General features: G+C 37.5%; 1 protein-coding gene across 1 annotated transcript in view; it reads left to right on the top strand.

Moving 5' to 3' along the window:
• Positions 1-18,625, top strand: part of WNK3 (WNK lysine deficient protein kinase 3) — a 164,950-nt gene that overhangs the window by 94,915 nt on the left and 51,410 nt on the right. The window contains exon 11 of the mRNA XM_061136920.1: positions 18,034-18,098. Within this exon, the coding sequence (XP_060992903.1) occupies positions 18,034-18,098 (65 nt within the window). The remainder of the gene's footprint in view (positions 1-18,033; positions 18,099-18,625) is intronic.

Here is an 18,625-nt window from a genome sequence, read left to right as displayed (position 1 = left end):
TCCTGGAAATCTTGATTCCAGGTCTTGAGCTTCATCCAGCCTGGGTTTTCGCATGATATACTCTGAATATAAAGTTAAATAAGCAGGGTTAGAATATACAGCTTTGACGTACTCCTTTCCCAATTTTGATTGTTCCATGTCCAGTTCTAACTGTTGCTTTTTGACCCATGTCCAGTTCTAACTGTTGCTTCTTGACCTGCATACAGGTTTCCTAGGAGGCAAGTAAGGTGGTCTGGTATTCACATCTCTTGAAGAATTTTCTGCAGTTTGTCGTGATCACACAAAGGCTTTAGCATAATCAGAAAAGCAGAAGTAGATGTTTTTCTGGAATTCACTTGCTTATTCTATGATCCAGAGGATGTTGGAAGTTTGATCTCTTGTACATTGGAAGTTTTCAGTTCACATACTCTTGAAGTCTAGCTTGAAGGATTTTGAGCATAATCTTGCTGGCATAGTGAAATGAGTTCAATTGTGCAGTAGTTTGAACATTCCTTGGTATTGCCTTTCTTTTGGATTGGAATGAAAACTGACCTTTTCCAGTCCTGTTGTCACTGCTGAGTTTTCTAAATTTGCTGGCATGTGCAGCACTTTAACACTTTAACAGTATCATCTTTTAGGATTTGAAATAGCTCAGCTGCAATACCATCACCTCCTCTATCTTTGTTCATAGTGATGCTTCCTTAGGCCCACTTGACTTCACACTCCAGGATGTCTGGCTCTAGATGAGTGATCACACCACTGTGGTTGTCTGGATCATTAAGACCTTTTTTTTGTATAGTTCTTCTGTGTATTCTTGCCACCTCTTCTTAATCTCTTCTGCTTCTGTTAGGTTTATACCGTTTCTGTCCTTTATTGTGCCCCTGTTTGCATGAAAAGTTCCCTTGGTATCTAATTTTCTTGAAGACATCTCTAGTCTTTCCCAATCTATTATTTTCCTCTATTTCTTTGTGTTGTTCACTTAAGAAGTCTTTCTTATCTCTGCTTGCTATTGTTTGGAACTCTGCATTCAAATGGGTTTATTTTTCCTTTTCTCCTTTGCCTTTTGCTTCTCTACTTTTCTCAACTATTTGTAGGGTCTCCTCAGACAGCCATTTTGCCTTTTTGCATTTCTTTTTCAGGGATGGTTTTGATCACTGCCTCCTATACAGTTATGAACCTCCATCTGTAGTTCTTCAGGCTCTCTATCAGATCTGATCCTTTTAATCTATTTGTTACTTCCACTGTATAATCCTAAGGGATTTGATTTAGGTCATACCTGAGTGGCCTAGTGGTTTTCCCTACTTTCTTCAATTTAAGTCTGAATTTCCCAATAGGAGCTCATGATCTGAGTCACAGTCAGCTCCCAGTCTTTGTTTTTTTTTTTTTTTTTTTTTGTTTTGTTTTTGCTGACTGTATAGAGCTTCTCCATCTTTGGCTGCAAAGAATATAGTCAATCTGGTTTCTATATTGACCATCTGGTGATGTCTGTGAGTTGATGGAAGAGGGTGTTTGCTATGATCAATACATTCTGTTGGCAAAACTCCGTTAGCCTTTGCCCTGCTTCATTTTGTATTCCAGGGCCAAACTTGCCTGTTACTCCAGGTATCTCTTGACTTCCTACTTTTGCATTCCAGTCCCTTATGATGAAAGGGACGTCTTTTTTTGTGTGTGTTAGTTCTAGAAGGTCTTCATAGAAATGTTCAGCTTCTTTAGCACTAGTGGTTGGAGCCTAGACTTGGATTACTGTGATATTGAATGATTTGCCTTGGAAACAAACTGAGATAATTCTGTCATTTTTGGGATCGCACCCAAGTACTGCATTTCAGACTCTTGTAATTACATCATTTCAGTAGTTATATAAATAGAATCATACAGTGTGCAACCTTTTGAGTTTAACTTGAGATCATTTCAAGTTGTTGCATGTGTCAGTAGTTGCTTACTTTTTATTATTGAATAATATTTAGTTGTATGGTTATATCATCATTTCTGTACTTCTTAATTTGTTTATTGAATATTTCTTTTTCTTCATTGCAGATTCCATTCATATTCTTTGCCCATTTGTCTACTGAGGTCTTCCTCTTTCTGTTTTCTCTATACATTCTGATACGAATCCTTTGTTAATTGTATTGCACTTACTTTCTACCAATATGTCTCTGATTAGCTTATAGGGCCCTTTGTCACAGAAGCTTTTATTCTTATAAGGCCAAATCTGTTCTTTTTTATTGTGGATTTTGTGTCTTGCTTAGGGAAGGCTCATGAGCGTAAAATACTCTTTTGTATTTTCTGCGGATAGTTTAAAAAGTTTTAATTTTGTCTGATTCTGTGTTCTGTTTTGATTTTAATTTACTATGAACTGTGTGATGTAGAGATCTAAGTGTAATTTCTCAAAATGAATAGACATTTCTCTGAACACATTTATTAATAAAGAGTCCATCATTTCCACCCTGATCTGAAATGCAGTGATTATCATATCTGAAGTTAGTATGCAGACTTGAATCATTTCTCAACTCTTTCTTCCTTTGACCTGTATCTATTCTTATGCAATACATAAGTGTTTTGATCAATTTATTTTTTTATAAGAAGTTTAAAATTGTTAACATTAATTTTTCTCTTTTAAAATTTATTTAAAGTGATTATTAATTTTGAATTGGATAGATTTTCATTGTTAATTTCTGTATATATGGTATCATAATCAGACTATGGCTATTTTTGGAATATGGCATTTTTGTGCTTTATTTGCTGAGGATTTATATTTTCTGTTCTGGGAGGAGCATTCCAAGCTCTTTATATGTTTGCTATGTCATGCTTCCTAATTATAATATTCAAATTCAATATATCCTTAATTTTTTGGTCCAGTTTTTCTTTCACATTTTGAGAAAAATGTGTTGAAATTTCCTACTATGGCTGGAATTTTCTGCATTTCTTCTTACTGTAGATCCTTAATGCCTTAATTGTAAGTTTCTATATACTGAAAGGACTTTGTTCTGTTTGTTGCCAAACTTAATTTAATGGCATACCTGACATTTCTTTTTAAAGCAGGTTCATTCTTTTACATTGAGGATTACATAATTGGTATGTGTAAGCCCTATCGAACAGAATTGAATATTCTTAAAATATTTCAATAGTTAACCTGTATTCTTGACTTAAAATATAATGTAACAATATTTATATTGGAAAAAATTTAAAATATTTGTAATGCAAAAATATTTCTAAGGAACAAGGAACAACCATATACCCATCACCCAGCTTAATAAATAAAAAATTATCAGTGCATTTGCAGTCTCCTGGAGACTTCTATTTTTCTATAAGACTTAAAAATTCATGGAAATGGTATCTTAGCATTTATATTCTTCTGCAGTTTTGAAAAAAAAGTAACATTGTGAGATTAATTAAGCTACATGTTGATATATATAGGTCTAGTTCATTCATTTTCCCTGTCTCCCATTGATGTACAATTGAATTCTTTCCATTAATTTGCTTATTCCTCCATTTCTTTCTGGACTATTACTTTGGGATAGAGTATGTATTATTAATTGTAATGGTTGCTAAGCCTCCTCCCATGTTTTGCCTTTTTCTTGGTTTATTACCTTATATAGACCACCTGACCTCCCTCTTGAGAAACCTGTATGCAGGTCAGGAAGCAACAGTTACAACTGGACATGGAACAACAGACTGGTTCCAAATAGGAAAAGGAGTACATCAAGGCTGTATATTGTCACCCTGCTTATTTAACTTATATGCAGAGTACATCATGAGAAAGGCTGGGCTGGAAGAAGCACAAGCTGGAATCAAGAGTGCTGGGAGAAATATCAATCACCTCAGATATGCAGATGACACCACCCTTATGGCAGAAAGTGAACAGGAACTAAAAAGCCTCTTGATGCAAGTGAAAGAGGAGAGTGAAAAAGTTGGCTTAAAGCTCAACATTCAGAAAACTAAGATGATGGCATCTGGTCCCACCACTTCATGGCAAATAGATGGGGAAACAGTGGAAACAGTGTCAGACTTTATTTTTTTGGGCTCCAAAATCACTGCAGATGGTGACTGCAGCCATGAAATTAAAAGATGCTTACTCTTTGGAAGGAAAGTTTTGACCAACCTAGATAGCATATTAAAGAGCAGAGACATTACTTTGCCCAGAAAGGTCCGTCTGGTCAAGGCTATGGTTTTTCCAGTGGTCATGTGTGGATGTGAGAGTTCGGCTGTGAAGAAAGCTGAGCGCCGAAAAATTGATGCTTTTGAACTGTGTTGTTGGAGAAGACTCTTGAGAGTCCCTTGGACTGCAAGGAGATCCAACCAGTCCATCCTGAAGGAGATCAGTCCTGGGTGTTCACTGGAAGGACTGATGCTGAAGCTGAAACTCCAGTACTTTGGCCACCTCATGCGAAGTGTTGACTCATTGGAAAAGACCCTGATGCTTGGAGGGATTGTGGGCAGGAGGAGAAAGGGACGACAGAGGATGAGATGGCTGGATGGCATCACCGACTCAATGGACATGAGTTTGCGTAAACTCCGGGAGTTGGTGATGGACAGGGAGGCCTGGCGTGCTGCGATTCATGGGGTCGCAAAGAGTCGAACACAACTGAGCGACTGGACTGAACTGAACTGAACCTTATATTTAAAAGTGAAGATCTGATTGATCAGCATTAGAAACTGATTTCAGCTTCCTTTCCTTAATTATAGTATGTTAACTTTGTTGGTTTTAGTTTATTAATGCTTTGCCTCATATCTGAAGAATGCCTGCAGTAGCAAAAAATCTTTTGTAGTTAGCTGTGCTATGTGTGATGGTTAAAGGCTGTTTCTGAAGCCTGTCTGGTTCTTCATTTTTAACTACTCTCCAAAGAAAATTTCTTCTAACTATATGAATCTTCTCCACAAGAGCAAAAGAAAAAGAAATCAGTTCAGGATCTAATCCAGGGTAACTGGTTGCATTTTATTGTTATGGTTCTTTAATAGTTTCTTCTAATTTGGAACAGTTTTTTTAGTCTTTCTTTGTCTCTCATGACCTTGACATTTTCGATGAGTATAGGTCAGTTTTTTGTGTGTGTGTGTAGAATTTCAACCCATTTTTAGGGTTGGTCTGATGTTTCTGTGTGATTAGATTCAAGTTAATGCATTGTGGCAGGAATACTGTAACAGTGATGTTGGGTCCTTTTCATTGTATCATATCAGGAGGCACATGATGTCCCTTGTTTTATTATTGATGATGTTAATCACTGGGCTAAGGCAGTATCTATCAGGTTTTTACACTGAAATGTTATCATTTATTACTTTATAACTGGGCTTCCCTGGTGACTCAGTGGTAGAGAATCCGCCTGCCAGTGCAGGAGACACGGGTTTGATCCCTGGGTCAGGAAGCTCCCCTGGAGAAGGAAATGGCAACCCACTGCGGTATTCTTGCCTGGAAAATTCCATAGACAGAGGAGCCTGGCAGGCTACAGTCCATGCAATTGCAAAGAGTCAGACACAGCTGAGCACACACAGATGCTTTATAATTAGGTAATTTGTGGGAAGTTACTTTAAGACTCTGTTGTAAAACTTTACTCAGTTTTGGCAGCCATTGAAGATTTCTTACCTGTGGCAATCACTATGGTGATTGCCAAATGTTGATTTTGGTATTTGTATTTATTATTTAAATAAAAGCAGGGGCATCACTTTGCTGACAAAGGTCCATATAGTCAAAGCTATGGTTTTTCCAGTGGTCATGTATAGATCTAAGAGTTGGACCATAAAGAATGCTGAGCACTGAAGAATGGATGCTTTCTAAGTGTAGTGCTGGAGAAGACTCTTAGTTTTCTTTTTTTTTCCTTTATTTTTATTAGTTGGAGGCCAATTACTTTACAAAGACTCTTGAGTGTCCCTTGGACTGCAAGGAGATCAAACCAGTCAATCCTAAAGGAAATCAACCCTGAATATTAATCAGAAGGACTGATGCTGAAGCTGAAGCTCCAATACTTTGGCCACCTAATGCAAAGAGCTGACTCACTGGGAAAGACCCTGATGCTGGGAAAGATTGAAGGCAGGAGGAGAAGGGGGCAACAGAGGATGAGATGGTTGGATGGCATCACTGACTCAATGGACATGAGTTTGAGCAAGCTCCGGGAGATAGTAAAGGACAGGGAAGCCTGGCCTACTGGAGTCCATGGGGTCGCAACGAGTCGGACACCACTGAGTGACTGAACAACATTTATTATTTGGATTAGAACTTTCCATTCTTCCCTATTTATTTATTAATTCATTTATTTAAATGTAACTGTGGATTTTAATTTTATTCTATGAACTATAATCTAGTAGTATCATTATTTACTTTGATGAATGACCTATCTCAGTTTCGGCTAGTGATCCTCTTCAGGCTGGTTCCTTTATCCTTTTGATAAGTCTTCATCATTCTTTGAACTTATCTTTATACAACAAAGTTTTCCATGCTTTTTCTATTATTCTCTGCCCCAACTTCATAATTGATTGTATTTCAGTGAGCTCTGGCTGATAGAGTTTGTTTTATTGGAGATATAATCTCATATTTATAGGAGGAATGATTTATGAGTGAGGGAAAAATAGGTGAGATAGAAAGGAGAATTAATGGATTGATATCCTTGAGCAGACGCAAGGGGATAAAGTTTAGTTTCTAAATAAAGGAGCTAGTCTTAGCATACAAGTCCAGACAGGTTGTCCATAATACTGATAATATGGGCAAAGGCAGAGGATATGGCCACAAATGCTATTGGGTGAGTAGATGTGGTAATGAGAGCTTATGGAAATTCTCTACTTGTTGCTGTTTTATTTTCTCAGTTACGTAGAAGCAAGGTCATCTGGGCATGACTTTGGGGAGGGAATGTGTATTAAAAGTTTGAGAATAGAGGAGAAAGTATAAAGTCATTTTCTAGGAGAATGGTAGAATGAAAGGTAGTAAGATTGCCAGACAGGATCAAGTACCTACTTGAAGTTAATTGTTCTAAAGACTTAATTTCTTTGTTGAGTTTGGTGCTTCTCTTCTTCTAAGCCTTGGTGTTTCTCAGGGGTTTGGTGATTCTTGATTTTCTGTCCTTTGTATTTAAGGATCCTGCTCACCTGCCTGATTTGAAAACAGTAGTCTACCTCCCTCTAGTCTCAGCAGAGGAGGAGTAAGTTATAGAGGGAGCATATTTTCTTCAGTAGTCACCTGTGGATCTGTCCTTCCACTCAGGCTACAGCTTGAGTTTGGGGGCAGATTTTATTGCTGCTCAGCACTTAGCACAACAGGGGTTTGGGGGTGGATAGGACTGCCTAGTTGCTCTTAATTTACCTTGGCATTTAATGAAGTGGATTCCTCAAGGCCACCTCATGCTTCTGGTATCTGTTGAGTAGGTTTGGTGCTTCCCAGATCACTCCTAACTTTGAATTCATTTTCTCCTGTATATATGTGTTTGAAGCTTTGGTTTCTGTAGATTTTGTTTCCATGTGGATGTGATCTACTAGTTTCTATTCCTTTGGAGATTCTCCATCATTTATGATTTGTGGATGGCACTCATTTAGATTTTTTAGATGTTATGGCTTCATTCTAGTTTCTTAAAAATGTAATTACTGTCACTTTCTAGAGTATTAGAGTGTTAATATGTGTTCATTGTTACCATATTGAATCAGTCTCTTGGAATTATTTTATCTGCATGAATAATATGCGTTAACATTTTAAGGGAAAAGTCACTTTGTGACTGTTGTTGTTGTGAACAGTTAGCAATGATAACCAGGAGCAGGGGTTTCCTTCAGATTTTTGTTGATATTTTTTTAAAAAACAGTGACAAGATTGGCCAGATTTCATTCTTTGAATGCATCAGGAGTCGTTGAAATGGCAGCATGTGTTAATTGTTTTCACAGATAAATCTCCATGTTAGCATCAGTTCTGTTCAGTTCAGTTGCTCAGTCATGTCCGACTCTTTGCGACCCCATGGACTGCAGCACGCCAGGCCTCTCTGTCCATCTCGAACTCCTGGAGTTTACTCAAACTCATGTCCATTGAGTTGGTGATGCCATTCAACCATCTCATCCTCTGTCATCCCCTTCTGCTCCTGCCTTCAATATTCCCCAGTATCAGGGTCTTTTCCAGTGAGTCAGTTCTTCGCATCAGGGGGCCAAGGTATTGGAGTTTCAGCTTCACCATCAGTCCTTCCAATGAATGTTCAGGACTGATTTCCCTTAAGGTGGACTGGTTGGATCTCCTTGCTGTCCAAGGGACTCTCAAGAACCCTCTTGCTTTTTCGATGATCCAATGGATGATGGCAATTTGATCTCTGGTTCCTCTACCTTTCTAAAACCAGCTTGAACATCTGGAAGTTCACAGTTCATGTCCTGTTGAAGCCTGGCTTGGAGCATTTTGAGCATTACTTTACTAGCATGTGAGATGAGGGCAATTGTGCAGTAGTTTGTGCATTCTTTGGCATTGCCTTTCTTTGGGATTGGAATGAAAACTGACCTTTTCCAGTCCTGTGGCCACTGCTGAGTTTTCCAAATTTGCTGGCATATTGAATGCAGCACTTTACAGCATCATCTTTTAGGATTTGAAATAGCTCAGCTGGAATTCCATCACCTACACTAGCTTTGTTCATAGTGATGCTTCCTAAGGCCCACTTGACTTTGCATTCCAGGATGTCTGGCTGTAAGTGAGTGATCACACCATCGTGATTATCTGGGTCATGAAGATCTTTTTTGTATAGTTCTTCTGTGTATTCTTGTCACCTCTTCTTAATATCTTCTGCTTCTGTTAAGTCCATACCATTTGTGTCCTTTATTGTGCCCGTCTTTGCATGAGAAGTTCCCTTGGTATGTCTGATTTTCTTGACGAGATCTCTAGTCTTTCCCATTCTATTGTTTTCCTCTATTTCTTTGCATTGCTTCCTGAGGAAGGCTTTCTTATCTCTCCTTGCTATTCTTTGGAACTCTGCATTCAGATGGGTATATCTTTCCTTATCTCCTTTGCCTTTCATTTCTCTTCTTTACCCAGCTATTTGTAAGGCCTCCTCAGATAACCATTTTGCCTTTTTGCATTTCTTTTTCTTAGAGATGGTCTTGATCCCTGCCTCCTGTACAATGTTACAAACTTCCATCCATAGTTCTTCAGGCACTCTGTGTATCAGATCTAATCTCTTTCATCTATGTGTCACTTCCACTGTATAATCATAATGTATTTGATTTAGGTCATATATGAATGGCCTAGTGGTTTTCTCTACTTTCTTCAATTTAAGTCTGAAGTTGGCAATAAGCAGTTCATGATGTGAGCCATGGTCAGTTACCGGTCTTTTTGCTGACTGTGTGGAGCTTCTCCACCTTTGGCTGCAAAGAATATAATCAATCTGATTTTGGTATTGACCATCTGGTGATGTCCATGTGTAGAGCCTCTCTTGTTTTTTTGGAAGTGGGTGTTTGCTATGACCAGTGCGTTCTCTTAGCAAAACTCTATTATCCTTTGTCCTGCTTCATTCTGTACTAGATTTGCCTGTTACTCCAGGTATTTCTTGACTTCCTACTTTTGCATTCCAGTCCCCTGTAATGAAAAGGACATCTTTTTTGGGTTTTAGTTCTAGAAGGTCTTATAGGTCTTCACAGAACCGTTCAGCTTCTTCAGTATTCCTAGTTGGGTTATAGACTTGAATTACTGTAATATTGAATGGCTTCCCTTGGAAATGAACAGAGATCATTCTCTTGTTTTTGAGATTGCATCCAAGTACTGCATTTCAGACTCTTTTGTTGACTATGATGGCTACTTCATTTCTCCTAAGGGATTCTTGCCCACAGTAGTATATAATGGTCATCTGAGTTAAATTCACCCATTCCAGTCCATTGTAGTTTGCTGATCCCTAAAATGTCGATGTTCACCCTTGGCATTTCCTGTTTGACCACTTCCAATATGCCTTGATTCATGGACCTAAAATTCCAGGTTCCAATGCAATATTGCTCTTTAGAATATTGGACTTTACTTCCATGCCCAGTCACATCCACAACTGGGTGTTGTTTTTGCTTTAGCTCCGTCTCTTCATTCTTTCTGGAGTCATTTCTCCACTGATCTCCAGTAGCGTATTGGGCACCTACTGACCTGGAAAGTTCGTCTTTCAGTATCCTATCTTTGTGCCTTTTCATACTGTTCATGGGGTTCTCAAGGTGAGAATACTGAAGTGGTTTGCCATTCTCTTCTCCAGTGGAGCACGTTTTGTCAGAACTCTCCACCATGACCCGTCTGTCTTGGGTGGCTGTACACAACATGGCTAATAGTTTTATTGAGTTAGACAAGGCTGTGAGCCGTGTGATCAGATTGGTTAGTTTTCTGTAATTGTGGTTTTCAGTCTGTCTGCCCTCTGATGGAGAAGGATAAGAGGCTTATGGAATCTTCCTGATCAGAGAGACTGACTGAGGGGAAAACTGGATCTTGTTCTGATGGGGCGGGGTCATGCTCAGTAAATATTTAATCCAATTTTCTGTTGATGGGGGGGCTGTGTTCCCTCCCTGTTAATTGACCTGAGGCCAAACTATGATGGAGGTAATGAAGATAATGGTGACTTCCTTCAAAAGGTCCCATGCATGCACTGCTACACTCAGTGCCCCCAATCCTGCAGCAGGTCACTGCTGACCCACGCTCCTGCCGGAGACTCCTGGACACTCACAGGCAAGTCTGGGTCAGACTCTTTTGGGGTCACTGCTCCTTTCTCTTGGGTCCTGGTGTGCACAAGGTTTTCTTTGTGCCCTCCAAGAGTCTGTTTCCCCAGTCCTGTGTAAGTTCTGATGGCTCTATGATGCAGTTAATGGTGACCTCCTCCAAGAGGGCTTATGCAATACCCAGGTCTATTGCACCCAGAGCTCCTCTGCCCCTGTAGAAGTCCACTGCTGACCCATACCTCCTCAGGAGACACTCAAACACAGTTCTGTCTCAGTCTCTGCAGGGTCTCTGGGTCTCGGTGTGCACAAGGTATGTTTGAGCACTCTGAGGGTCTCTGGTGGGTATGGGGTTTGCTTCTAAACAGGATTTTGCCCCTCCTACCTTTTTGCTCAGGCTTTTCTGCCCTTGGACATGGGATATCTCCTCACAGCCACTGCAGGACCACGCAGTCACCGCTCCAGTGCTGTGCAGCCCTGTTAGCATATCTGTAGTCGAATGCTCTACCACTAAGCTATACCCCCCCATGGTAGCATATCTGAGCTGTATATTTGTAAAATTATTCTGGAAATTGTGTTTCTTATTAGCATTTCCTACTTTACTACTGTTTTATCTGTTTTGTAGCTGATCTCTATGAAATCGTTATAATTTTCAGCTCCACTTTCTTAATCAGTGAAATAATGCATGTTTCAGTCTTCAATCAGGTGATTTTAATTCTAGCCATAGCATGTTTAAGACCCATAAAGATAGTTACTGAAGATATCAGTGCCTTTCAGATGTTTACTTTATCCCTTGTTATTTAATATGTTTTGTAATCAGTTTCTAAGGCATTCTAAAGAATAAATCTTACAGTTAGAGAGCTGACATTAACGACCTGCTATGTATCAAGCAGTGTCGTTTCATTTAATCTTCATTGTAACTTCATCTATAAAGATGTTAATTCCATTAAATAAAATGTTTGAGTAAAAATTGATCATTAAAGTTATGTCTTTCCCTGGAGAGAGATTGTGGCTTCCTGGTTATTAGACCATTTATATAAAAATTCTACTTAGAACAATAATTGTATTCATGTGAAATTACTTTGCTCTAATTGAAGGGAAATTGGTCTAAACAGTGCGTATTTTTGCTGAACATTGTAAAAAGAAAGTTCCCAAAAGGCACATATTGCTTAGTGTACCTTCATAATGTTGAAACTGATAAATTTAAGGACATTAGTCATTTGGATTGATTTACAGCCACATTATTTAGCCTTTGCCCTTTTGTAATGTAAGTTAGTTGGAAATAGAGAACTTTGAAGGGATGGGAATCTTTCAGCTTGATCCCATTCTCCAGGAGGGATCCATCCTACAAAATAGGAGCACCACTGACGTCTTTGATTTTGGAGGTTGATGAAAAGAGCTGAGAGGCTAGTTATCTGTAGATTACTGTTTTATAAGGTATTTAAGGAAAAGGTCAGCTGTTGTTTTGGGGGGATGAAAGAAGTGAAAGTGTTAGTCGCTCAATCATGTCAGGCTCTTTTGAGACCCCATGCACTGTAGCCTACCAGGCTCCTCCGTCCATGGAATTTTCCAGGCATGAATACTGAAATCGGTTGCCATTCTCTTCTCCAGGGGATCTTCCTGACCCAGGGATTGAACCCATGTCTCCTGCTTTGCAGGCTGATTCTTGACCATCTGAGCCAGTAGGAAATGCACTTAGAAAGTTTATCATACTATGTTTGTTATGTTTTCAGTTTTTATGTGTTCAACCAGTTTTAAAATACAGTTTTAACAATTTGAACTTAATATTATTCATTTTAGTATATTGAATTTTAGTATAAAACTTCCAGTACTTACACCACAAGTTCCCTATTCTTGATTCTTAACTTCGCTAAGTTTGAAGAATGGCTTTGTGTAATTTTTCAAAGTTACTTGGATATAGTTTTTAATTCTTTGGCTCTCTGAAACTAACCCATGAAATATAACACATGAAATATTACTTGGCTGAATAAAAAAAATTGAGTTAACAGCTTTTCTTTATATCTACAAGATATTTTTTTCTGTTGGCTTCTAGTTAATGCTGCACAAGAGAAGCCTAAAGTTAGTCAAATTTTCACTTCCTTTTTCCTCCTTAGTGCTTATAGGTGGCATTTGGTGTGTGTCTTTTATATGTCTTTAGTATGGATATTTTAAATCCTCATATGAAAATAACTTTTTAAAAATAACTTTTATTCTTATACTCTTAAAAATACAGAAAAAATATAAAGGAAAATTGTCTGTAATCCCACCTCTGGGAAATTAAAACCTTTGAAGTTCTGCACATTTTTTGTGCATATACATACACAAACACATTTTTTAGTATTTATTTGATCAGAATTGGATCATAGTAGCTTTTAAAAAGATTTCTCTTTTAAATTGAAGTATATAAGGCATATATTTGGAGAAGGAAGTGGCAACCCACTCCAGTATTCTTGCCTGGAGAATTCCATGGACAGAGGAGCCTGGTGGGCTACAGTCCGTGGGGTCACAGAGTTGGACAAAACTGAGTGACTAACACTTTCAAGGCATATATACATTGAAGTATCCTAATCTTAAATGTGCAGCTTGATGTGTTTTTGCATATGTATAGAGCACTTCCAGCTCCCTAGAAGATTCACTGACATTCATCCACATTATTGCATGTATCAGTAGTTTGTTTCATTTTTTTCTTTTTTGGTATGAATTGTTCAATTGTAGAATATACCCACAATTCAGTTATTCATTCTGTTGAAATACATTAAGATTGGTTCTAGTTTTTTTGCTCTTATAAAATAAAGGTCCTGTGAATGCTCCTCTATGTATTTTCGATAGACACACACACTCATTTCTCTTGTGTATGTACCTAGGAGTAGGATTGCTGGGTCACAAGATAAAGGTATATGTAGCTATACTAAATAATGCCAGACAGTTTTCCATAGTATTAATAGTTGTCCAAAGTTCATTTTCAGCAGCAGTGTTTAAAGTTCCAGTTATTCCACATCTGTATCGAAAGTATTGCTTGTCCTTAACATTTTAGCTGTTCTGGTGGATGTGATGTGGTATATATCATGGTTTACCTTGCATTTCCCTGATAAGTAATGATATTGAGCATCTTTTCATGTAATTATTAGATATTCAGATATCTTCTTTTGTGAAGTGTGCCTCATCAAGTCATTTTTTAAAAAATTGTTTGTCATTTTCTTTAGTCTGCTTTAATCTCAACCAGTTCTTCAGGCTTTGCTTTTCTTGATAGTATTGAAAGCAGAGGCTAGGTTTTTATAGAATGCCCGTCAATTTGGGTTTGATTAATGTTTCCTCATGATTAGAGTCAAAACATGCATCTTTGACAGGAATGCCATTTACATGGCGTTGTATTCTACTCAGGCCACCTTATTAGGAGGCATACTGGTAATGCCAATATTGATGACATTAACTTTTATTACTTTATTATTTTATTAATTTATTACTTTATTAAGGCCTGCTAGATTTTTCCACCATAAAGTTGCATTTTTTTCCTTTATAACTTATGAGGAATTTGTAAGGAGATATTTTGAGGCCATGTAAATGCCTTTCCTCATCAAAACTTTCACCCATTAGTTTTAGTATCTGTTCATGATATTCTAAGTTCGTCATTCCTCCTTATATTAATTAGTTGGCCTTTCTACCTCCTTTATTCACTAACTCATTCATTCAGTCATTTGTTTATGTCAGTATGGACTCACGTTGTTGTTCAGTTGTTCATTCATGTCCAACTCTTTGTGACACCATGGATTGCAGTACACGAAGCTTCCCTGTCCTTTGTCATCTCCCTGAGCTTGCTCAAACTCATATCCATTGAGGTGGTGATGCCATCCAACCATCTCGTCCTCTGTCACCCTCTTCTCCTCATGTCTTTACCAGCATCAGCGATTTTTCCATTGAATCAACTCTTCGCATCAGGTGGCCAAGGTATTGGAGACTCAACTTCAGCATCAGTCCTTCCAATGAGTATTCAGGGTTGATTTCCTTTAGGATTGACTGGATTGATCTCCTTGCTATCCAAGGGACTCTCAAGAGTCTTCTCTAACACTGCAGTTCAAAAGCATCAATTCTTTGGCACTCAGCCTTCTTTGTGCTCCAACTCTCACATCCATACACAACTACTGGTAAAACTGTAACTTTAACTATATGGACTTTTGTTGGCAAGTAATGTCTCTGCTTTTTAATACACTATCTAGGATTGTTGTAGCTTTTCTTCCAAGGAACAAGCATCTTTTACTTTCATGGCTGTAGTCACCATCTGCAGTGATTTTGGAGCCCAAGAAATTAAAGTCTGTCACTGTTTCCATTGTTTCCCTATCTATTTGCCATGCTGGATGCCATGATCTTAGTTTTCTGAATATTGAGTTTTAAGTCAGCTTTTTCCACTCTCCTCTTTTTACCTTCATCAAGAGGCTCTTTAGTTCCTCTTTGCTTTCTTCCGTAAGGGTGGTATCATCATCTGAGGTTATTGATATTTCTCTTGGCAATCTTGATTCCAGCTTGTGCTTCATCCAGCCTGGCGTTTTGCATGATGTACTCTGCATATAAGTAAAATAGCGGGGTGACAATATACAGCCTTGATATATTCCTTTCTCAATTTTGAACCAGTCCATTGTTCCATGTCCAGTTCTAACTGTTGCTTCTTGATCTGCATACAGGTTTCTCAGGATGCAGGTAAGGTGGTCTGGTATTCCTATATCTTGTAGAATTTTCCAGTTTCTTGTGATCCACACAGTCGAAGGCTTTAGCATAGTCAGTGAAGCAGATGTAGATGTTTTTTTGGAATTCTCTTAGTTTTTCTATGATCCAACAGATGTTGGCAATTTGATCTCTGGTTCCTCTGCCTTTTCTAAATCCAGCTTGTACATCTGGAAGTTCTCAGCTCATGTACTACTGATGCCTAGCTTGCAGGATTTTGAGCATAATCTTGCTAGCATGTGAAATGAGTGTAATTGTGTGGTAGTGTGAACATTCTTTGGCATTGCCTTTCTTTGGTATTGGAATGAAAGCGGACCTTTTTCAGTCCTGTGGCCACTGCTGAGTTTTCCAAATTTTCTGGCATATTGAGTGCAACACTTTTACAGCATCGTCTTTTAGGATTTGAAATAGCTCAGCTAGAATTCCATTACCGCCACTATCTTTGTTGACAGTGATGCTTCCTAAGGCCCACTTGACTTCACACTCCAGGATGTCTGGTTCTAGGTGAGTGATCACACCACTGTGGTTATCCTGATTTATCTATCATCCATTATTTATTTAATGGAGCAGGTAAAATAAACATATGTCTATTTTTTTTCTCTTTTTTCTTTTTTGCTATTTGTAATTATATTCCATGTTGTGAAGAACATCCTTATAGCTAAATCTTTGTATGAACTCTTGATTATTTCCTGGTTTTACTATAATTTACTCAGACAAAAAGACCAGGGTAGTATAAAACTTTTGAATATCTTACAAGCTTAAAACCACTGTATGACAAACATTTGATTATCATTTGGCAGTGCCTAGCAATATATGACCAAAATTTTTACATGTTGCATATTCTAATGTTAAGACTAGAATTAGAATTATTTACAACTGTTTTGCTTCTGTGTTTCTATAAACTCTGTGGAAAAATATGGAATTATATAAAATGGGATGCTTTTATATCTTCTTTTTTCCCCCAAATTATTCAGATTAAAAGGATGTATTCTATAATATTGTCAAATTTACAGTTTATCGGATTCAGCCTTCTCAGTGAGTACCTACATGACAATATATTGCTATAAGCCTCACCTAAATATTTTTGTTAAAAAATAAAATATTGTATAATATTGGGTTAAAATCAGTGTTTCTTTGAGTAGTAGCTAACTTTTGTGCATTTGAAGCAGTTCTACTTTTCCATTGTGATATAATTCTTTGTTGTCAGATGAAAGTGAAAGAAGAAACTTGAACTTTGTTAATTTGATTTCATATCTTGGTTTACAGAACACATCTTAAAATCAGTAGAAGAATTAACAAGATGGAATACATTTTTTTCCAGTCAGCACATTTGATATTCTCGTGTGCTTATATTCAGTTGTGGCATTTCTTTAAGTTTGGTCCTTTTATAGGAAGAGTATTTATCAATAGGGTTTCCCTGGTGGCTCACATTGTAAATAATCTGCCTGCAATACAGGAGACTCAGGTTCAATCCCTGAGTCAGGAAGATCCCCTGAAGAAGGAAATGGCTACTCACTCCAGTATTCTTGCATAGAGAATTCCATGGACAGAGGAGCCTGGCCAGCTGTCGTCCTTGGGGTTGCAAAGAGTCAGACACAACTGAGTGACTCACATACAGTTTTGATTATTTCCTTGCGTTAAATTTCTAGAAATGAAATTGCTAGACATTTTAAAAACTTGGATAATTTAATTGTTGAATTACCCTTCAGAAAGATCTGACCAGTTTACAATCCCATAAATCCCAGTGGTTTATGAAAATGCCTATTTTTCTGTATACTTAGTATTTGCTATCCTTTGAAAGTTTTTAATTATACAATGTAAGTAGTAACATAAAAGCAATAAAATGGGAAAAATCACCAAAGAATGCTATTTTCTTAACATGGTAATGATTATAATATTTGTTATAAATAATCCAGGGAGATGAAGGAATATAAGTAGAGTCACCAGATATGGAAAAGCTCGACTCATTCACAGGAGCTAGAGTTTGGTGTCTCTTCAAGGGGAGAAGAACTAGAGAATGAGGCAGGGACCAGTTCATTAAGGACTTTATTTGTCATCCAAAGGGACTTAACCTTATAGAAGATGAGGTGCCATCATTAGAGAATTTGAACTAGGTAGGTAAGTGATTGATTTTGATTGATTTGCATTTTAGAGTCACTCTGTTGTCGCCAGTGGCAATACATTGGATGGATTAGATAAATGTTTAAAATTATTTTCCAGCAGAGTTGAAACTTGCATTTGTAAAGGGCTTAAACTTTTTCCTAGAAGCCAGTATTGCAGCTGTTGGATACTAACACCTCAAAGGGATTGTTGGCAGTAGTTTAGTGAAGAGAAAACAAGAGAGAGAGAGAGAGACCATATAACATGTTAACCATTGAATCACTGATTTATCTGTTTCTGGAGTGATAGCAACTCATTAGTAGTTTTACAATTAAGACTGGAAGCCATTGAAAGATAACAAACAAAAGTATATGAAACAATGCTGTTTTTTATGAAAAAGTCTTGGTGAATATCAATACTGCTGCATTTTGTTTTTCTTTATCTGGTAGTAACATCAATAGTAGGATTGATATAGACATTCAGTAATGTAGACATTCTACCTGGTTTGTGTGGTAACCAAAATATGAAATGTAACAGACATGTGTTCTGCAATAATAGCAAATTGTACCTTCAACTTGAAGTTTGCTGTTATAATAAGTTTTATTTCTGTGCTATTTACAGCCTGTATCCCAAGCAGTTGGAGATGAACAACAAGCAGCTCTTCTAAAACCAGATTTAGTTCGAAGGTGAGTATCTTCAAATTAATACCATGAAAGCAATGAGGGCATGTTGAAGTATTTGCCTTCTTTAGGTGCTTAGTCTCTTGACTACAGAAGCTTCTGTGTTCTAGTATTTGTGTGTATGTTCAGTAAAAATAGTAGATATTCTTACTTTTTTATGTTATTAAGCATCATATGGATTGTGATATTATTGACCATTTTCTGGTTCACATTATTATAATAGTCTGGGTTTTTTTTTTTTTTTTGGCATGCGGGATCTTTGTTCCCTGACCAGGGTTCGAATCTAGGCCCTTGGTGGCGAGAGTGCAGAGTCCGAACCGCTGGACCACCAGGGAATTCTCTTCATATTCTGTTCTTAAGAAAAGATTGTAAGAATTTAAAAAAGGAAATAATGTAATTTACAGTTCCAGCTAATCTAAATAAATAATTTACAACCAGATATAATAATATAATTATATTATTATAAAAACCAGATAATTTTATGTATTGTATATATATAATTGTATTTTGATTTGGTAATAACTTTCTGACCC

Source organism: Dama dama, chromosome X (assembly GCF_033118175.1).
Source record: "Dama dama isolate Ldn47 chromosome X, ASM3311817v1, whole genome shotgun sequence".
In the NCBI taxonomy this organism is placed as follows: Eukaryota; Metazoa; Chordata; class Mammalia; order Artiodactyla; family Cervidae; genus Dama; species Dama dama.
Note: the sequence above shows the minus strand (reverse complement) of the source record. Positions and strands in the feature narration are given on the sequence as shown.